This window comes from Malurus melanocephalus, unplaced genomic scaffold, assembly GCF_030028575.1.
Source record: "Malurus melanocephalus ecotype Western Australia unplaced genomic scaffold, MMel_1.1 scaffold_564, whole genome shotgun sequence".
Lineage (NCBI taxonomy): Eukaryota > Metazoa > Chordata > Aves > Passeriformes > Maluridae > Malurus > Malurus melanocephalus.
Window position 1 is genome coordinate 185,774 of NW_026623796.1, and position 23,250 is coordinate 209,023.

The 23,250-nt window shown below is 40.9% G+C and overlaps 1 protein-coding gene across 2 annotated transcripts in view; it reads right to left on the reverse strand.

Moving 5' to 3' along the window:
* The window catches only part of KIAA0930 (KIAA0930 ortholog), a 48,212-nt gene that overhangs the window by 14,314 nt on the left and 10,648 nt on the right, over positions 1-23,250 (reverse strand). Inside the window, exons 2-4 of one of the 2 annotated variants that reach the window (XM_057382334.1) lie at positions 14,393-14,541; positions 3,824-3,928; positions 2,570-2,647 (exon numbers count right to left, since the gene is read on the reverse strand). In XM_057382334.1, the coding sequence (XP_057238317.1) occupies positions 2,570-2,647; positions 3,824-3,928; positions 14,393-14,541 (332 nt within the window). Of the gene's footprint in view, positions 1-2,569; positions 2,648-3,823; positions 3,932-14,392; positions 14,542-23,250 lie in introns of both variants that reach the window. The other variant, XM_057382333.1, reaches the window with a different exon arrangement.

Consider the following 23,250-nt stretch of genomic DNA (forward strand, 5'->3'; position numbering starts at 1 on the left):
CGGGGGGCTGCCACCATCCCAGCTCTTTGTTTTGGGAACACCAGGTCGCCTGGGAGGTGTGAGGCCGCCTACCCTTTGTGCCCTGGCCACACGGCTGCTTCCTGCACACACCATTTCGGGAACGGGTATTTCTGGCATTTCGGGTCTCTCTAAGTTCCCGTAAGGTTGCGAAATTCAACATTTCGGTATCTTTTTGCCCCCTGCGTGTTAATGTTCTCTTTGTTAATAAAATGTTATTTTTTTCACTTAAATCTACTAAGGCATTTCATTCCTTACCAGTGGAAAGGGATTGGTTGGAATCAAGGGGAAGGTTACTTATTTCAGAGTTACTTATTTCACTTTTGAAAATGTCTCAAACCGAGACAACGACCCACAGGAGGACAAGCACTTGGTTTCTCACCCACATCTTCTGCTTCTGTTTCTTTCCCTATCACTAGAGCTTCCTCTTGCACATTTCTCCCTTCCAAGCAGTTCCTGAACTTTGATGACTACACAAAAAAACCCTATGTTTAAATAGCTAAAGACTTTAGATATTATCATTCCAAAAAGATTAATGAGTAGGTTAGGAGGGAGAAGGAATTCATACCAATGAGCTTTCTTTGCTTCCCCATCTATTTACAAAACTTTGAATTAAAGAAACTTGTCAGATCTTAGCCCACTGTGAACATGCTCAGAGCTCTGGTTCTGACCAGGCTGTCAAACTCATGACACTCTTGCCACAAACCACTCACCAAAAACATAATTAAGAATAGGATATCAGATATTCATGAGGGCTGCTTTTCCTCATTTGTACTTATGAAGCTTTTATGCACATCGAAATAGGATAAAAAAGGAAGGTTACTTCAAGACTAGAAAGATCATTAGAAAGTAATCAGACTCCTCAAAAGTGCTATTTGCAGCAATGCCTGAAACAAGGACCTATTCTATTAGGTCACACCAGCCAATGATCAGCAAAACATACCCCAAACTCATCTCCAGTCAGGCACACATGAGGAAAACAGAGTTTGTGGAGATTTTATTGTCAAGCCAGCGGTCTCCAAAATAACTTAGGGGAAAGTCAGCTGTTTTCATATTTGCTTCATGCCACAGGCGCTCACTTGTATGAGCAGAGCAGCTCTGTCACAGGTCTGGAGTAGAATTGCAAGTCTCAGGCCATCAACATCTGGCTGCACGTGGGCAGGAGAAAATGCATTTTCTAAAGCAAGAACCATCAGAGTGGTAATGCAGATCCAAATCAGGTGGATTTCCTTCATTTTAAACCAACAGCCTCAATGGTGGACATGACAATGAAATGCCCAACTGCAAACACGCTTTTGTAGCACAGGGACGCACCTTCACTCTCTCAATAGATCAAAATGATGATGCTGAAATGTTACTGATGTGTACTGGTAAGTTTAAATGTGYGACAAGTTTCTCCTAGAAAAGGGAACACAACAATTTATAAGCAGTCCCACGACAGGAGCCTCCAGAAATGAGGAACAAAAAACTTCCTCTTCATCCTAAACACTGCTCACATGCAGTGAGGACATACCTCTCATCTTCTCCTTCCTAGTTCTCAGATCTGCAAATAATGTTTACGGATTTTTCTCAAAAACATTTGCAGAAGTTAACTTGGGCTGAAATTTGGACTAGCCATGAGAAAAAAGCAATGAGAAATAACAGACTTAAATCAGCAATGCAATGTAGCATGTCAACAGCACCAAAAGAAAAAAAAAATGTGCTTAATCAATGTAAATCACAGAGACAATAATCAGCATTGCTAGTTTTGTTTGTAGGCAAAGCGAAAGTTCTTTTAAAGTGGTAAAAAAAACATAACTGGTTTATTTAGGTAAAGCCATGCAAGCAGCTGCACGAAGTAAGGGAACAGAAATGCCTGGGAGAAACTGCCTTTTGCAACAGGAGTCTTTTAAAGAAGAATATCTGCTAACTAGGAGAAGTTGYTCCAAGATCTGGAAAAACTGGAAACTGGATGGGGAAACCTCCGGTTTCTTGTTCCTATCCCCTCTATGCTTGTTATTTAGTCTCTTCCACCAAGCTAAATTCTGGATTAACTTCACACAAATGATAAAAGCCTATGGTCTGGAGATGAAAGGCACGAGCCATTTAAGAGACAAACTAAGAACTTATAAAATAATAAAAATACACATTGGTAATCAGTAAATTATCTGCTGTTTAGTAGCTCTACATTAGAAACTTACTCTGAAGGCTCTTCATAACCCAGGTCTGACACAGTTCAGGTTTAGTCTCGGACTGGGGAACAGTTGGGTGTCATAGTCCTCCCTCCCCAAAGCACCTTCCCTCTCTCCCATAAATCCAGCAGGCAAAGATTTACAGCCTGAAGCATGCAGGGGTCTTCACAATCCTTTCAGAGAAGCTATAAAGAACATTTAGATCTCACATCTAGATGACTGGCAAGAAATGTCACTAAACAAAGACCTGAGCTGCTTCATGAGGATGAATCTGTCAGAGCACAGCCTCAGAACCACTGCCCCAGGTTTGGAGCAGCTTTTAGGATTAGGTAATACTGGATGCCAACCTCTGATCCACAGCAATAAAAGGGGAAGCTCACCTGAGATTTCTTTTTGTGAATATGAATATCTCCTCCATCGGAGCGTGTGCACACAGCACAGGTCACCACATAATCCAGCTGGAACAGACACAGAARTTAAGGTTTAGAATTGGGAAAACAAAACATTTGGTTGTATGAAGCAGAACACATTCTTGTATTTTTTTTTAGCTTAGAAAGTAAGACATTTTGGTGTCGTTGTTTTCTGTACTCCTTTTATTACACTGAACCTCCTACGGTTTTCAAGACTGTGTTTGTTCATTAACTCAGTGACACTAAAATCTCTCACACAGCTGCCTGTTGAGGTACACAACCAATAGGTAAGGAAAGCCCTGCCAATATTGTTTAACAYGAGCTCCTTTCAGCTGGGGAAATAAGCAGCACACACACACAGACCTAAGCACACTTTAGGATAGAAATGGAAAAGATTTCCTCCCTTAGAAAAGGGAAAAAGAGACACACTAATGAACACCAGTGACATGTTAGAGTGGTCAGAAAGCACAAKCACAACCTTCCAAACAACCTGAAAAAACTTACAAGAAACAAGAGCAATAGCTCTGGACAGCAATGCCCAGCTGTAACATCATCTCTGAATTCTGACTGTGGCAAATGTATCCTGGYTTTATTGAACATCAAATAAAGGCAAAAACTGCTCCCTGCAGAGAAGTTCTACACAGAGACTTCTGGGAGGAAGGAGAGAGAATGAAAACAATTTATTTTCCAGGATGTGTGCATGAGCCAAAGTTTCCCATTCTGAGATCATAATCAGCTACACTTTTAAGGGATCTCAAATGAGTAATATTCAGCTTTCCTAAGCACCAATGTGACACACACAATAACCAAACAACCTATGAGTTAATTAAAGAAATAATTCGTGTTTGGCCTCATGTTCCTACCACCAAACATTTTATTAAAGCTCTGTTGCCAAGAGTAGCAACCCCCCAGCATTACACATGACACTGCATTTACACTTTGCAGGCCCCTCTCTCAGGTGCACTGTGAACTCTAATGGAAATGTTGCTTGCTCAACATTCATTCACTCTCAAAACCCATTAAATTTGATGAAGCCTTCCTTTTGCAAAACTTTGTCACAGAGCGTAAAACCCAGCCCAGCTTCACTGCGTATAGTTAAAGTTTTTTGATGAAAGCTATTAGGACTCTTGAAAAATTATAAACATCTCAGTTTATGTTAATTTAGATTCTGAAAGGCAAAACTGCATAAATAACTCCTGAAATTCAGATAAGCATCRCTGTTACCTTCTGCAGGATGAGGTTCAAGTAGACACTCTCCTCCCAGTCAATGTCAGGATCTCCCAGGCCAGGAAGCTTCTTTGAATCTCTCCGGTAAACTTCAACTTCAACCTGCTAAGAAAATACCAAATCTCTTTGAAAATTCTTACTTAGRGGTAGCTATTTGCAAACATAAAGCAGATATTAGAAGGTGCACATCACATAGCTTCCTAGTTTTCTGTCAGGATCAGATTTTGCTGACCATGCAAGGCTWTATGTAGAAATGAACTAGGGAAACATGGGATGTATAAGCAAAYAGGGAAGAGAGGCAAGTCTGTGTAGGAGAATCTCAGTTTTGGACAGGCACTTCACTTATTCCTTGTAAGAGATATGCTTTAGCAAAAATGAAATTAATTAGACCAGGAATGCACACACATATGTATTTCTCTTGACACAATCCTTCAGAATCAAGCATGTCAGTACACTAATGTTCAACATGGTCCAGCCCGTAGCTACTGCTTGTTTTCCTTTGGGATGGGAGTTTCTGGGAAGACAAAGTCCAGTAATTAATCACAGAATATGCCAAGYTGGAAAAGTCCCACAAAGTTTATCCAGTCTAACCCCTCACCCTGTATATGCCCATCCCCAAGAGTCACACCRTGTGTCCCCTGGAGACGGTTCTGTGYGCTCCAGAGAGGATATTTTGGAAACCCCTTTGTACCAGAATAAAAATAAATAAAGTTAGAATACCAAAATACAGTGAAAAAGTAAAATTTCAGGATTGCCACCATCATCAGATACCATACAAGCTGAACATGCTGTTCTTAACCATTAATTTTTAAACTTAGAAATATTATTTAAAACTTTATAGACTCATCATTCTTCTTTTGGTTTGTTTTCATTTCTTCCAAGGTTCCCATCCATGATTTTTCCATTGGCAATATAATTACACAAGCTAATGACAGTTACTGCAAAAACCTCAAGATGCGAGTAGCTGAGGGAAACAATCTAATTTAAATTCATCTCCAAACAAATGAAGGTAATATTTGCACTTTTGTGCCTGAAAGCACAGAAACATGACATGAACAGAATTCCAGAAATATCCTGTGAAACAACAGCCACCCGGTCTCTGAAGGAAAGATGCAGTGAGAAAACAGAGTGAAGGCTGGACTGAGTGATGGCAGGGTGAAACTGCAGCTCTGAGCAACCCCAGGGACAGCAAAACCAAGTGCACAGCAAACACCATTTCAGCCTCTCCTGCCTCTGTATCCATGGAGCTTTTATTCCAATCCAAGTAGTAGTTCATCACCTCATAACACTGAAGTTTAAATCTCCCTCWGTAGAAGTCAGAAGTCCTTCACAAATGAACTACTTCTCCCCAGGAATTATAAAGCCAGAACTCAACAACTTTTTCATGGAAAGCCTCCCAAGCCTGTCACAGGTATTGATAGGAATTTTTCTTTAACTGTTTTTTCCCATGCGTTAATTCAGGGTAGGATTCCTTGGTGGGTCAGGGCACAGTGGATCTCAGTGAATCACAGCTCCCCRTGGACTGGAGAACATCCTGGATTTCAGGCAGCTGAGTCCTCCCAGGAAAACAAACCTGCTTCAGCCAGGCATCCARGAAACACGGGTTCTTTTTCCAGACCTACTGCTGACTCACTTGGCCCTTGTGCTTGTTTACCTAGCTCTAGATCACATGTGCCCTCCTGCAAGCGTGAAATGTTATTAATAGAAACAACTATGTAAATACCAATTATTTATTGCCAGTGACATCTAAAGCCAAGCCAGATATTTGCTCATTCAAGTGAAGACAGGTACCCTTCTGGAGTTGAAATCCATGATGCCACCTTTGTCTCAGGTTTTCACAGGGTTCCTGAGCTACAGCTGTGCCACCAAAGTTTTACCCTTTTACTTCCTCACAAAACCCAGTTAAAACACTTTTGACTAAGCAGTGCCTGGGAAAGTACCTTGCTTTGAGAACTCTTTCCAATGATTAATCATCCTCTTGGCTCCATGTGTGCAGCTTCATTTATTTCATTCAGCTGCTTTCCTTTTGCCAGCCTCTGGATCTAGTAATGCCAATTTACATATTTACATACATATGAAGAAAATCTTGAATACTCAGTTTTGGGTTGTTTGGTTTTGCGCTTGGGTTTTTGTGGGTTTTTTGTCACGTGTTAGTCTTTGCTGATTTTTCAGATAAACCAGACAATGCAATGTCTCTCTCTGGCTGCAGTACCTCCTTTAGTTTTAGGAAGGCTGGTTTTACAGAGACTGAGTCGCCAGAAGTCACTGATACGTGTCCAAATCTTCCCTGCAGCATGAAGCTTTTTTGACAAAACCCCCAAACCTCCAGACATGGAGACACAGGTCACTCCTGATTTTTCTCCYTCTGCACATCATCAGCATGATGCAATTCAGGAAAAAAAACCCCACAACCAGTATCTCAGAAGCTGCCTGGACCCTCTGGCACAGGAAAATGGCATTTTCTCAGACCAAAAAACCACCACAAAGGGCATGGGGGTTGCTATTCTAATATCCCAGGAGTTGTGCCTCCTGTGTTTTAACAGCTGGGAAGCCCCAGGAGCGCAGAGCTGCTTTTGGAGCAGAGCTGGAGAACAGCCACTCTGCAGGACACGGGCTRGGCTGGCCAGGCTGCCCATGGAAACCCATCTGCTCACACATCCCTTTGCCAGCACATCCCTGTCCTGCCAAACGGGAAGGAAATCAAAGGAGCCTGAAATTTTCTGGAGCACGCAGAGAAACCCTGTGAGAAGGGTGTGCTCCCAGGACTGTCACACAGGGAAGCTGCTGTTACAAGCCCCCACTAGAATATTTATATCCAAGGTAATATTTATAAGGGGACAATGCAATAATGTCCTAAAAGGAAAGATTATTTCAGATATCATATGGAGAAGCTTTCTTAGGATTGTGGCTACTGAAATTTTCACTGGTGGTAACAGCAGAGAACAAGGTGAAAAACACCCTCCAAAACAAAACTCCTACTCCCTTTTTCTGGACACGATCAATTATTCAGAAGTTGCACCTGATCCTCCTGGAATACACTCTGGAGTCCACATAAAGGCAGCATAATGCCCAGTAGCTATGGCAACTCGACACCCACCGTAGCTATAAAGCTGAAACAAAGCCTGCTGCAACAGAGCAACTGCAAACAGTGCAAGAAGCAAAGTTCAGCTGCAGACAAACCTCCTATTTAAAAAAAATTTGCTTCAGTATCAGTTACTTGAATTCTGTGCCCACAACCGCTTTGTATAACCAAATGATCACAACTCTGGGAACTTCTTGTGCCAGCCAAACACTGCTAGGGAGAAAGCCTTACAGAGCTGTGAAGGAGAGCAAAGCTGAGCTTTTTTCCTTGAACAGAACTCTGGGTAAGATATGGTAGAATTCTGATCTTTCACCACTTTATTATCCCACCCTGGTACCTTCAAGGTACTGATGGTATTCAGCCTGAAGCTCTCAGAGGAGCTGAGTCCCTCACTGTCTCCACTGAACAAATGCAGTTGCAGTCTCAGCTTGAAACAGAAAAKTCAACTCACATGTAGTCTTTATTCCTCTACATATTCAGTTCTGCAAAGCTATTCCCACTACTCAAATATGTTTCAGTACTGCTGCAATTCCTCTATTTCCTTACAACCTAATCTTTCTCCCCTCATTTATTGATCTGGTTGCAGGTAGTGGCTTAATAACCTAAGACTGCCCTGGAGTTAACGATTTAATTTACCATAGAATGAGAAGTGCTCTGATTTGTCAAGTCCAGCACCTGAAATTCAAGGTTAATTACACTGCTCATTATCCCAACTCTTTTAGAGAAGATGAGGTATCATTGCAAACATCCCCCAACTTTGATTTGTTGGCCTCTCCTCCCACCCAAGTGTCCTTTTGGGGGAAGAACAGACACTGCTCTAYGACTAAGTCTGAACTGAATGATGAAGTTCAAAAGTCAAACCCCACTTAGCTCTAATGAGAATAAGAGTAAAAGGCAATGTACACTGTCAGCTGGCAGCTGGAAACAGCAGCTCCYTCCATCTTCAAAGACAGAAAAATCTCCTGTAAGTGTTGCTTTTTATCACTCTACAATAAAAAAGTTTGCCCTCCTCATTTGAAGGCACACACCACATATAAGGTTTTAGATCCTGCATTGCCTKGAGGCTGTGTTTTGTCACTGAATTCTCACTTTCTTCTCATTGTTACATAAGCTTGTATTTCAATATTGAAGAAATCACCTTTAAATTAATTATAGCTCTTGYAAAAAGACTTCATCATATGGAATACTTACCAAATGTATTCTGTTTGCTTCTTTTCAAGGAGCACAACACATTCCCTCTGATTGGGAAGTCACAGGCATAGAAAACAAAATATTTAACAGGCCTACACATCTGCTTTCAGTATCTGCACATTGTATATGAAAAGTGTTCTGAAGTGATAAGAACAAGTAAATTATAAGACTGAGAAATRCTAACAGGCCCCACAGAGTTAAAAACTGACTTCAACCAACTGCAAGTGAAATTACTTAGGTGAAAAGGATCCCAAAAATCTASTTCTGCCTTTGTAACTCCAGAAACAGCAGAAAAGTGATAAAAGTTGAAAAATAAGAAAARTTCAAGTTGTTCAGATTACTGGAATGGTCTGAATGCTTGAAGATGCTCATCAAACGAATGAGAGGAAAGCAAAAATGTGCAAACCATARGTCACACACCCAGCCTGGCTGTGGTATCAGGATAGTGGTTAACAGTAGCTAAGTCAGACAAGGCTGGGAGTTCAAACATGCAGAGCAGTATCAGCAAGGCAAGAATGACTGTTTTTGGRATCTTGACAAAGATATCTTTGCTGCTGCCTCACACGTGTACTCTGTGAATCCCACCAGCTTTCATGTCCCAATTCAAATGCTCCATCAATCTACTAAATCAGCTTTCCAAAATGAGGAGATACAAGTGTGACTACTCAAGCACTGTCAAACATGGTCCCAGACCACAGAGTAACCCATATTTTCAGGTGTAACAAGTTGCTTGCTGTTACCTTATTCCTGTATTGTTATTTTCCAGCCTTTCTGGGGCTCCTAGAGAAGCACAAGTACCTGAAGCAATGCACAYTGTGCAGTATCCAGAAAGGTACATTACATCCACAGCCATGGGAGAAAAAATATTACAGAATGGTAATAAATCAGTGTTTCAAAACACCTAAATATAGAAATGCATGAACTGGTTACTGTCCAGAAAACAGGGTGGGGGGAAGCCCTGATGCAGACATCAGACATTTAAGTTCTAATTACCAGTGTTACTACAAGCATGATTACAACATTCCAGAGCTCCAATTCAACTGCATATTAATTTCAACACTGAAGCCAGACATTCCCATACCTCTAATAAGAAAGCTGAGCAGCCTGTAATCCACTGAACAAATCCACTCTGCTGAACCAGTGGCCTGATGAGGCTTTTGGGRAGCTCCAAGTAGACACTTTGAGCTYGTCCAGGATGCAARCCCAGCCTAGCAGTGCTCTTCTGTCCCTCCATTCCCCAGTGACTCAGACAGATATGATGCACTTCTGAAATTATTCAGCATAATTCATCATGTGGGGAAACTAGRTCCGGGTTTTCTCTCTCTTGCAGCAGAGAACAGAGCAGCTTCTTGGCCACAAAGCTCAGGGCTGCCACATTTCAGTGCCATTCATGTTAAAATCACACCTGATCCTGGCTTTCTTGTCACCCTATTTGACCCCTTAAGAAGAGTTCTTCAGAGACTGGAAGCAATATACAGCAATTCACTAAAAATGCCTCTCGAGCCCACACCCCCATCCTGAGCCTGGAGTTTTCCAACCTGTGGTACTGTGAAGGTATCTCAGCAGTTGCTGAGACAGGAATATCACTTGCTTTGCCTGAAACAGGAATTTCCTCTGGAAATAGGGCAGAAGATGAGAGTATCACCACCCTGGCTGCTGTTAGCCTGCCACGTGTGTCACAAGCATAGTGCAGGTCACAGACAGCCTGGATTGCTCTGTGTGGGAAAGAGATGTTCCTGTCACATTCATCACAGGATTTTCTTCCCTTGGCTTTTTTCCAAGCAGTCTGCCACAGCACATAGCACAATGGAGATGGCCTTGATGATCTTMAAGGTCTCTTYCAACCCTGATGATTTTTTAAGTGTATCATGAGCAGAGGCTCTCAGTAGCAGCTCCTTTATGTTCACACATTTAAACAATCAAAATCAGCAAAGTAGCATGAAAAAGAACGGGGATTTTTGGCAAGGGGAACTGCAAAAGAAAGGTCAAATCTTTGCACTGAAGATGTTGAGCTCCTCACAAAAAAAAATCAGGATATTAATCTGGTAACACCAGGGTTCCTTTTTCATGTTTCAAAATGAGAGCATCAGTGTGGATGCTGAACTCTTTGCAGGAGCCACTGTTCCTGCTCACTGCAACACCTCTACAAGTTCAGCACAACAGAGACTACACCGACTTGCACATGTTGCAATCATTGTTTCCACATACTACCCACCAATGAGGAGAGAATTTATTCAGCAAAAGAGATGCAATTTTTGGCSATTTGTTTCTCYTCAATGTTCRCGTGGTGGYGTGGGACTGCCATGAAGTATAGCAYAGAGCTYTTCTGGAGACATCCTGTTTGCTTATAGTGTTGAAAAAAGCCTCAACACTGTAACAGATCAGCAATGAAAGATTCTTAAAACCCATATTTTTACTAGATGCTGAGTCCAGGTTGTTGAATCTTCCAGGCAGCCAGACAATGACACTGTAACATGGATTCAGTCAGAAAAATCCTGTGATTTTCAGTGCGARTCATGTGCCTGAAGCAATTTAGGTTTGGAAATGAACTGGTCACACACCACAAGCAGTATTTACTGTGTCACAGGATGCACATGAACACGTAATCCATGGCTCCTGCTCAGTTCTGCCTCTGAAGCTACAGTCACAACATCAGTAGCTTAAGCTTTTTGAAGATTTAACAGTTCGAATATCTATCCTGTGCATTTGGCAGCAACTCTACTCCTCCACATKCATGGGGTGCTGAGGAAAATAGGAACTACTCCAAAATCTGGCAAGTTCAGAACACATGCCCAGGGTGTCTCACATTTATCTTTTTTATTGCTTTGCCCTATAAATACAACACCTTTTCAGGTGACAAGGCACAACGAAAGGCAGAATAAACCCAGCCCTGCTGGTCTATCACTTAAGTTTTATCTTCCTTTTCCAKCTGTCTGTGTAACACTCACTATGTAATTGCACCTTCTGGATTCTCAGGAGAAAGTAAAACTGCTCTCTACAGAAAGATCAGATACTCAATCTTGACCTAACAGCATTTTAAAATCATAATCCCAAGTCCAACYGTGTTAACCTTTCAAACCTGCAGTGTCCAAGACCCTTTGGAAGTGAGCATCAAGGTAGGTCAAATCAGCTGGCATGAGAGGCAGAGCAGAGGGGCTTTTGAATCTTGACTTAATAAACAGCAACAAGTCAAAGGGATTCCACCTTACAAAACCCTGCTAAATTTCTTAACCTTGGGAAATGCTACACTCCACAGTACCTTGGTGGAGGTTTTGCTTAGAGACATAGAGAGAAGAGGTATCTTCAAAACTTGGCAAGAAAAACTTCTCTGAGATCCAAGAGTCTGTGTAGTGGATACAGCCCAGAAGTCTATATGGCAGTTCTGTCCTGGCATTCACATATTAGGAGCTTGTTTGCTGTTTCACCCATTTATGCTCAGTTTAGAAATTRGTGGGAAGGAAAAGAGAAGCAAATGGAAAGTCACTTGGACCAGGCGGACTGCAAAGCAGATAATTTAACAGGTCTTTTAAAATAAAATYCATGGTGGTAGAGAAGTTTACCATCAGCACCTGCTGACATTSCAAATGGTACAGTTTATTACTTCAAACTGTCGTGACTAAGCTGCATCCAAAGCCCTTCTCATTCCRTCTTAAAACCGAGCAGAATCTCTAATCTTCATCCTATCAGCTTTTTTTTGCTTATCCTCTGTTACATTTGAACTTAAAATCAAATGTTACAGCCAACACTCTTCAGTTCCAGTAAGCACAGAAAAACCCTAATTCACAAGCAGGAATGACTTTTAATCACACAGGACAGGCACCAAAACCTGGGAACTGCTGGACAAATTGACATTTGTTTCCCACTGGCATGGACCATCACACCAGGGCATGGAAATGACACAAACAAACACCACCATTGTCAGCAGTCACACAAACAGCCTCTCCCCACTCAACCCTTTTGTCATCGTCATCAGTACRATGATTCCTGTGCTCAAAGCTGCACAGATCTTATTTTCATGAACATGAACTATAATTTCCATGAACATGAACTGTAATTCTGAGGGACAACTTCTGGAAGCATTCTTCAGCCAAATCCTGTGGTGGCCAGCTACAGAGCAYATATACAGCAATGTTTGTGCAAGAACTACAATGAACTGGTTTCCCTGTACACACACAGTACAAATTCACCCTCAGTGAGCTGATTTCATGAAGGAATCATCACCAGACCATTTGGCTCAGCCTGGGCACAAAGCAGGAGCCAACAGCACAGCTCCAGTTCCAGTCCTAAACAACYACTCCCCAAACAACTGTGAACTCTCACCTTCATCTGCCTTTTCAGTCTGCCCCTGGGAATCTAACTCGCATAGCAGCAAGATTTGCACTACTATCCAGCTTCTACAGATAKCAGTTTCCAGTTCTCTCCTCTCTTAACAGCATGACTTTGGCAATTCAGCAGCATCTTTCAAGAACAAATATCCAAAACTACAAAGTAAATTAAAAACCATGTAGTCATAACACAAAGTGTAGGAGGAGTTGTTTGGTGTCTCACTGCAGAGGGCAGGTTCAAAAATCAGAAAACAGTGCAAAGTAGTCAGGTGAAATCAAACAGGACAGCTGAACAGGTACCAATGAGGTTTCAATAAAGCAACTGAAGTACTTCAAAGTCATGAGAAAGGTTCCATTCTCAGAGGCTGAGAAGGCAGAGTTACAAAATGCTGTGTGTGCTGTAAGGCCCACTCCCCACCCCAGCTGTTACCACACACGATTCACTAATGCTRATTTAGTAGTAAACAGCACTTACGAAACCACCTCACAAATAAAAATTATTTATGGTGTTTTTAGAAGGCTTAAATAATGTTCTGAGAGCAAATACAAAGGTTTATGTCACTGTCTCCTATCCACAAGAAGTTCAAACAGTTTAAGCTGATGAAGCAGTTTAACAGATTAACCACGGATCTGAGAATGGATTAAAACAACTAAGCTGTCTCTGAGATTCACCTTCCTTCTTGAGAAGGACAAGAGGGTAAACTCACGCTTTTACCACGCTGAACAAAACCACAATATCATCTGATGTGAAACAGAGATGCATTTATAGTCACTTAAGTAACAATCTGAATGGAAATTTCCCCCAGAAGTCTTAATGTTCCAAATATACCAGCAGAAATTGAAACCATCTGATAGAGAAAGAATCATATTTTGCCATCTTCTCCTTAGTGGTTGTCATGATGGAAGTTGGAGGGCCAGGGAGAAGAGAGATGATAATTCTGTCCATTTTCTGCATCTTCACTAAAAGGGTGGAAAGACCTTCTGGAATCTTTTTCTCAAGGGAGCTGACAACTGTGGCTCTTTACATCACCACATCTAAACCCAGAAAACTCAAATAGCTGGTTACAAACACTTTCACATACACCATGCACAAATACCTGTGATTCAACAACAGCATCAATTATTTACAYGTGTCAGGAAACTAATCCCAGTCTTTTCTTCCTCCATTTATTTTCCTCCAGCCACCAATCYTAATTCCAAACAAAACCATCCTACCTGTTGCTTCTGTTTCCTCAGCCTAAGATGAAAACTGCCATGGAATGCTAAGAAGTTTCTCAGATCTCTAATGGGGAAATAAATACCTGTGAAGCAGCATTAAGATCCCTGGCTAAGTTTGCAAGAAACAATAGTTCTTTAGGAGGGGCATTGTCTTAAATGTAGAGAATGAGAATACAGTAATTTTTCCAGTGTTTGTCATTGCTGTSTCCCATCTCCAGGAGGCTGCTCCTATTCTGCTACTGAGAACACCCAACAGATGTTCATTCCTGATACTCTGCTATCTCAGGCAGGTTTTTCTAGAAATACAGTGTGACCATCTTCCTTCTCCTTTTTTTCCTCCCTTTCTACAGGCTTACACTTTCAGTTTACAAAGTATCATCACTGAAAAGCAAAACAAAAATCAGCTTCCAAAAAAAAAAAACAGGCGAGCTTTCTGATTTTCTCACGTCTACAACKGTGCACCTCATTTACACTGCTGCTGATGTTACAGAATCACAGAATCATGAGGGTTGGGAGACACCTCTGGAGATCATCCAATCCAACTCCCCTGACAAGGCAGGGTCACCAGGGCTCACAACCTCAATTAACCATTGCATTTCCTTATGGGTCAAATTTTTATAACACCTTGTGGCGGGCAGAGATTAAAATTCCTTAACCTCGGTTTGTAGCTCTTCAGATGGATCAGGTAATCCACAACACCAAATCCCATGTGACTTGAAGCTTCCCAAGGTAAAATCCATCATTCCTCACCTTTTTACCCTCTGTAGTCTCCCCAGTGACATAGGACAGTTTCCGACGGACGTAGAAGAGCATGTCATCCTGACGGGGTGCCCATTTCTCCATGAAATATGTCGAAAACATCCAAGTCCAGAACACAATACGGTCATCTTTGAAACACCCTAAGAGGCATAAAAGAAAGGAGAAATAAGAGTTGTCAATAAGGAGGTCACCTTTACTTCCAACTCAAGGAAACGATGAGGTCAGAAGGCTTGAATCCAAATTACACAATAAAAAGCAGGAGGAGAAGGGGAAGAATGGGAAGGGGAAGATGCCACAAAGTCTCATTCAAGGAGACAAATGACATCAGCATCAGCAATAGCTCTGCAGTTGGCCTCTGCCCAAGAAAAGGAGGCACAGAAGAGGTGACATCACATTTTGTGAAACTCTTCAAAGCWCTTAGATGTAATAAAACAGCAAAGGGTGCTGTGCCTTCTGTACTGTTAAAGCTAAGAGGAGAATGCTGTACACTGCCTGGTGACAGGGAAGCTGATTATTCCTCCAAGGAGTGACTGCATCCCCTCCCTGAAGCCCTACTGTGGGATAACTGGTACAATTCAGCTGTTTTAAACATGTGGGTAGAGAACACCAAAAAAATACAATTATATTACTGACAAACAGCAAAAACCTGAAATGGATAATGGGGAAGAATGGATGGTTTTACACACATGCAGCTGCCAACCCCTGCTCCAGAACATCTACCCATTACAGGACATCCTCAGCATATTTTCCTACTTCACTCTGTGCACAGTATTTGCTAGACAAATCTTTCTTCCAATCTTTAATTACTGAGGTAGGCGGGAGATTAGACTTCCAAAATTTTAGCAGACAGATGTGTGACTGAAAGAAAAATATTAAGTGTCCCCAACCTAAATAAAAAAGTAATATTGAAACCACAATGAAATCCCACTGATGGCACGCAGAATATGTTAATCAACATCAAGCAGGACAGTATTTGAAAATACATATATAGCTGATTTTAAAGAAACATGGAAAGGCTGAGGGAGAAAAGAAAAAAGTTGAGCTAGTTAGTTCCCAGTGCAGGTTAATTCCAGGCCACACTGCAGTTACTTTATTTGCATGACTGCAGTGAAGTAGTTTCAATTACTTAAGGCAGAATACAACATAATGTGCAATCCTGAATAAAATCTGCACTWAATACTTGAATACTTCAGGACTATCCATTTCTCCAGCAAACAAATGGAATAAAGTGCTGAGGAGATCACATACAGGATGCTGGGCATCTTCCTCGCAGGAATGTCTCCTTTGGGCACAGGTGAACAGGACTGGTAACAGCAAAGTTACACCTGAGAGCACACAATGCAAGAGTGGATTCCAGTGTGTTCAGACYCACAAAACCAATCTAAAAAAGAGCAGGATTATCATGGGTCTGTATATTCACACAGAAACATCAAGAAGAGAAAAAGAATTATTCAGGTTTAAGGATAAACCTTGCTGGCACAAGTACAAATGGTTCTAAAATATCCACCAACACATATGCAAGGCTGGAATTTCAAAGCTGATTCCTCAGCACTCAAGCCATGAAGCTCAGGAGCAGCAYCCTCAGCTGGAATAGTGAAGGCAAAAATCCCCACAGCTAATAAGACAGAGCTCARCTTGGTTAAGAAAGTTCCTGTGGTACCAGTGACAGCCGAGGACACCACGAGCCAGTGCCACCTCTATATTTAGCAAAGAGCAGAAAACGGAACGCATTCAGCGTCATTCACTAATGGTCTCCAAGGCACTTATTAAATTTCCTGGGGTTTGAGTACCTAAATTCTCAGCTGTAATTAGATGGGGAGGGAGGAGGAAAGGGAGAAAGAGGATTGCCCTGAGTTCCTCTGAAGTTYTAAGAAAGACAAAAGAAAAACTGAGAAAGAATGTACATTCTGTAAGAAGCATCTCTGAAAGCACTCTGGYGTTCAGAATACACTGCTTTGGTTTTGCTCCACAGCCAAGGAAACAACTCTAGGTGAGTCCCTCTTAGGTTAATAATACAAAACTCAAGTTATCCAAAGTTATCTCAAGTTACCCAGCATTATGAAAAGGGGTTTATTAACTGCTTCTAGAMATGCAGAATGAGGTGTGCTTTAGGCTATAAAACACAGGAATKATTGTGCTCATCTAACTATGGACGGTTATAGCACACATAGCACATACATTTATGGGTGATTATTCCTGCAGGAGAACAGCAGAACAGGGGAGAATASCAGGATCTTTTGTGTGCTTTTACCATGGCTGGGGAATGCAGGACAAACTGATTCCACAGATTCAACCTTAGTCTGAACAGAGCACCCGGGGATGAAAAYGCTGCAGTACTGAATCCACTTCAGCACTGCAGCACCATGCAGGGGGAAAAAAAMCCCTGGAAATCCTTAGAGCCTTTGCATCACTCACAATTCCAACCCCACCTGCAAATCCCCACCCTGATGGGATGGAAAACTCTSCTCCACGCTTCAGGGATACTTGCAGATTCTGCTGTAATTAAAACCAGCCTGAGGATGCTTTTGTGACTGCAGTGGCTAAAAAACTCWTCTTGAAGCCAAAAAGAGCCAAATCACAGCAAATCAGTTGCTTTGAGTCAATTCTAGTAGAAGCAGAGAGGACATGCAATAGCACATAAGAAGAATTAGATTTAAAATCTAGTATTAAATAGCATTAACTTGCAAAGGAGACAACAACATTTTTATTTGTAACCAGTACTTCTTAAAACTTGAGAGGGAGAAAATCTATTAGAATTTCAAGCCAGAAACAGTCAGATCCAGTTATGTTCACCCAGGAATGCCTTCAACTATTAGATTCCCATATTACAGTAATTTTGGTCGTTTACAGCATCTCACTGGAAGCCTTCCAGCTTTGCCAAGAAGAAACTTGAAACATCTATACTGAGAGCATGTAGCAAGTCAGCTTCCTGAAAACACTCCTCCCCTAGCAAATCCTGCTTCTAAATGAATCAAATGGAATTAAAGTTCAGACTGTAAATCTCAATAAACCAAAAGTWAATTATATAATTATAAGAGCTTTGTCATGAACAAATCCTAATTACAACAATTACTGTAATTATTTATTTAGATGTATTTTATCCTCGTTAGAAGCAAAATTTATGCCAACTGCTATGTAACAAATGTCTTTCTTCTTACCTATTAGATTTTTATACTGAGCATTCATTTTTGGGGAACTGACTTCATATCCATGTAAGAAATAGTGATTTTTTTACGAATGCTTTCAAAAAAATCAGTAGATAGAGAGAAGTGYCAGGTTATTATTTTGCTTCAAAGGAATACAAGAAAAGACTTCCCATTCAGTGGATAATCATTTTTTCAGCATGTGCCACTCAGAGCTTAGAGGAACAATAATTTCAGCTCGACAGAGTTTCTTCCTATGCTTTTATTCCTTTAGCCTGCCAGGAGCCACTCCTCACTGTGACACATCATAAAATCATTTCATCCAATACTGCCACAGTGCTGTATTATATATACTGCTGATCATCTGTAAAACAAGCATCCTTAGATGTTTAGGGGTTAATTAACACTAATGAAGACCTTTCTAGCCCCAGCATGGTGAGCAAATGAGAGTTCTGAGCAATTCACACTGTACTTCATTTTTGGGTTGAGTTTAGCCAAGTAATCTGCAAAGACAATATGACTCCACTGTGGTGACTGAAAAGATTTATCTGGCCAGATTTTGGGCTGACAATTGTCTTTTATCAGTTATACAGCAAAGAGAAGGAAAACTTAGCTCCATTAAATTCCCAGACARAGTAAGCCAAGGATAGCTGGTGCCAATCTAACACATGCATGGACTTCTTAATAAATGTATTATGGTATTTCTGCAACACTTTTTGGGGTTTTTCTACCTTCTATTTAGCAAGAGGAAGAGTGTAGACACAGCCAGTGCACAGAGAGCAAAGTTCCTCCACAAAGCTGCTCTCATTTGACTCRGGACAGCAACACGGAGCAGACCTTTAGATTGTTGATCTGTCAGTTATTTCTGTAATTAACAGTATTTATTAACAGTATCTGTAATGATCTACCCAACAGAGGCAAAGGACTGATCTTTTTGCAGACTTCTGCAAAAAAAAAAAAAAACAACCCAACTTAGTACAAAAAAAAGTGTCAGTACACTTATTCCACCACCTGCTGATTTTGTATAAAATCCATRTAGTCCAGACACTTTATTATCCATGACTCTTACTAGGTGTAACTACCTATTATCCTGACTTTTAGAGCACATTTTAAAAGAGGTTGTCACAATTATCCTATTAAAAAATTTATCACTGGAGAAGTATTTTCTGTACCTCATCCATCTGGTGCTGTCTTTTGAGTTACTTCACCTTTTCTGTTTAAATCATGTTTTTACCAAACTTAATCAAGTTTGTCTTGCTATCCTACAACAATCTGTGAAATCTATAATGTTTCTCCACCTTTTCCTGCAGCTCCTATTGTTTCAACCTCTCCTCCMTGACAGAAACTGCCTCCTCTCTGTGCAGCTACACAGAATTAAAGCCTGACCACAGCTACAAATACATGTAYGAAGAATATAGAGAATATATAAAAGCAAAAAAAGGCAAAAATCAATTTGGCATCAAGGGCAAAGAGAATCCTCCAACACAACTACCAGTTCTACAATTTGCAGGGGAGGTTTAGGAAAGGGAAGGTCTCAGCTGGTTTTCAAAAAGAAAATACATCCTTTGGGATAAAAAAAAAAAGGTGTAAGAGATGGTTCTAGCTCACCTAGGAAAGGCCTTAAGGAGGAAAAAAGCAGCCAAAAGAGGTTCTGACCTTACAAACCTCCCCAGCAGGAGAACACAAAGTAGAGAACAAAGCACAGAGAGTGGGGCTTAACAACTCAGCACCTGAAGGGTCTTTTTCAACATTTATTTTAGGGCCCAAAAGTTTAATTACTTCCTCAGCAGCAAAGGGGATTTGAGTAGTGGGGGGGGGGAGGCACAACACTTCTGCACACCTAAATAAAAAGAGAGTCTAATCAGGGGGAGATAAAACAATGAGAGCAGACAGCTCTAACCACAGCCCCTGCCCATTCTCAGGGAGCTCTTTCACGTATTTAGACACTGAAATAAAAAAGAATCATTCCCAAATGATCCAAATTGTGCAGAAGGCATGAAAACTCAAGCCAAAAAACCACCAGAAAAGCGTTKTCTGCCCCCATCACCAACTTTTTCGGTTTGAATAAGTCACTTAGCAGCCCTGCCTGACTATTCCATCTGTCAGGATGAGGCAATATTGTCATCCCACCACAGAGACAGAGCAGTTTAATAAATAAACACCTTGCAAATCTTTGTACTTCATGAGAAATGTGCTTTAAGGTAATCTTTGCCAAAAATGCTCTCAGTTGTGTAGATTCTGAGTCTAAAGTAGCATCAGCATAGATGAGCATAAGAGCATCCATGGAAACACAGGAAGACACCAAGGACCTATTCAGACACCAATTATCAATGTAAGTATCATCAAGAGTCTGGAAATACCATTTGGAGTGTCCTGACAGGGCACAACAAAAACTGCAGCTTAACCTCTTCCTAAACCATCTCCTTCCCTTGATCTGCCTCGGTTCATTAAACAGTGACACAAAGAGCTTATTTTTCTTGTCTCCTCTGAGCTGATAGGGATTAACACTGGAGTATTATTCTGCAGCCCAATGTCTTATATTGGGCTTCATGATCAAAGTTATATATCCAGTAACTCCACAGAGTTACTGAAAGATCAGCATGGAAATACCACAAAGTAGATAAATTCAGATAATCAAAAACTGCACAGTATGAAATTAAAGAAGAAATATTTTAAATTCTTTCTGTATTACACCTAATAGTGAAACACTACTACAGGGCATTCCTGACGAGGAAATCCCCTGAAGAACACTGTAACCATGAATCCCACAGTTTTTACCATACATGAGGTGGTTTAGTTTGTAAGGTTTTTTTCGGAGCTTGAGGGTTTTTTTTCCCTACCAATTTTCAACTTTAAGCAAAGGTTTTATTCACAGAAAAGCAGAGTGAGCAACTACTGCCTACACACCGTATTCACACCACCTACTTCACAAGTGYCTCGTGGCACACAGGACCTGAAGCATCCCTTTTCCAGGCTGACAAGTCCTACCCTTCCAGAAAWGTATCCCCTGAACAGAAGCCACCCCACAGCACCTCTACTGCCCTTCTCTGAACCTTTGCAAGTCAATAAATAAAAACAATATTAAAGATGAGCATGGAAACTTTCTGTGGCAAAACACCAATTTCAATCCCTTCCCTTACAGCTTCTACTGCCTTTTGACCAATTGAACAATTACAGCTGTCAAAGCAGGTAAAACCTGCTTGCTCTGTGAAGATGATRTTTGTTTGTGACAGAGCTTCTAATGTAACAAGTTTTGGTGCACAACGATGCCTTTCCACAAAACTACCTCCTTTTTTCCCCTGCTCTTCACATCTCATTGCAGAGSTTTAGCACAACCAAAAGGAAAAACCTGTATGGAAAGGCAGAAAAAGAGCCCAGATTTCAAATGTGCTCGTGCACAAGTGGGCACATGAGCAGGTCTAGAGGAGGATACATCAGAGCTTCCAACTTCAAACACAGTCAGGTGTCAAACAGATTAAGAAAATCCATCCCAGAGCTCTGCACTTTGAATGCATCTTTATCAACAATACCTTCCACAGGAAAGCTCAATATTTAATATGCTTTCATTTACAAAAGCCCACAAGCAATGGAAACAATCCCACCCATGTGAGGAACACCCTTGATACTGGGCAGCAAACAACCAACACCACATGGTTCTCAGCTGCCTCCCTTGCTCCTGATCTTGTACAGCTRTTTCTGAATCCAAACAATTCTTTTCTGCTATTTTCTGTTTTACTGAATTTCACCCAAGAGACAAGGGATTCACAGAACTTAACCTGAGTGTTGCTTTAGGCACACCCGCAATGCACAGTGAAAGGAGAAAAATACACAACACAAAGAGGTTCTGTTAAGGACCAAATTTGCTTTTTCTAGGGTGAATTGAGCATCTCCTTATGTAGAAAAGAGCTAAAGGCCAGTAGGACAACTCCCACAAAGAGCTGGCACCTCATGAGAGAAGRGACACCACAGTTCAACCACCAGCATTAACAAGCACCCTCTTGCAGCTTTGGGGTTTTTTTTTAGTTTTGGGGTTTTTCTCTTCCYGTTTTCTTACCCAATTAAGATTTTCTGCCCAGTATTCATCACACCATTCTAGATACAAACAACATGTCTTACCTACATCCTTAGAAGCTTTCTAAAGTACTTGTGGAAGTCTTTCTAAAGTACTTTCTAAAGTACTTCAGCTTCTGGAACACTTTGATTTTCACTTTCTGAACTTCACATATCACCTGCCMCTTCGATTACCTCTATCACATTTGTTTTCCCTTTGTTTTCCCWCATGGAGAGGAGCACAGAATGACCTTGTGGAGGTCCAGCACAAGTTYATGGATTATTTAAGTTGAAGAGAACAATTCAGCTGATCCTGCAACTCATGCTAAGCCATGCAGTGTCACATATTAAATGCTGGGATGCACTTGATGCTGGCCACCAAAATGCAAAGGACAGACAAGTCTTTGTGCAGTACTTTGGAAGTTCTCTAAAAGCAACAGAGAAAGGTATAACTGAATACCCTGAGGTYGAACACTGGCCACAAAGTTTGGCTGGAGTTTCAGTGTTTCCTCAAATTTGGACCCTTTGATTCCTTCACATCCTGCAAAAAAAACCAATATTGCTCATTTGTTACTTAATTTCATGATGGTAATAAGAATATTGAAGAAAAACAAGCGTTCACTTGCACAAAAGYATCAAGAAGTCTCAGTGCTTGGACTCTGGGCATTGTCATTTTCTCCTTTATTTKCCTTAGGATGGTTTGTGTACTACTCAGAAGTGAAAGGTGAGAGATTACTTTCTTTTATCCACATTTACTTCAATTCTCCATTTCCATTTTTACCTGCACTTCTTCCACAGCAGAAAAATGCTGCACAGCATTACTGATGAGAAGATAAACACATTCTCCTCTAGAAAAAAAAATTTGTAAAATGTTTTTAAGTTCACACACCTTCCTGCAGGTCTTTTCTTTACTATTACACCATATGCTGTGGAAATCATCACTTCAGTTAACACTTAACATTGAATCAAAGCCCACATAATTTAAAAGCAYAAAATGCATGCACCATCTACAGATTTCCACTTTGGAAAAATGAAATTTAAATGGAACCATAATAATATGAGCAAYATTTTTTAACAAGAGTAACCCTAGATGATTAACTTAGAGAGAAAACATCAAATATCACAGCTCAGTGTGAAACATCAAATAAAGASAGTATTTTATAGGCATTTGGCAGTTTATTTTTAATATTTAATCCTAGCAAGGGTCAACACAATGGAAAGGAACTGCAGTGCATARAAATAATAAATTCATTTTCATCCAACAACTTTGCTGTACTTCAGCCTCTCAAAGCATGTGTTAGTTCAGTGACCCAGAAGCTGCACCCAAACCATGTGCAGTCCCACAAGGGACTGCAGCATCACTTTTMCAAATTTAATTTCCTCATTAGGAAAGCACCAGAAGAATCACCTTGTTATGCCTTTCATCAAAAACTACTGCAGAAAAGCTTCTGTGTTTCAGAGCTGGCCTAACTAGGGATTTAGGGTAGGCATAAACATTTTCCTTCAAACGGAGGCAGCCTTGACCCCACTGGATAAAGACACTTTAAACCCAGTGAAAGAAGGACAAATGGTTACACATTTCCTACTGCTGCTTCCAGGATTACCCAGCAAYAGCCCCAAACTTTCCAAGTCCTAAATCCAACCTGGAAAGGTCAC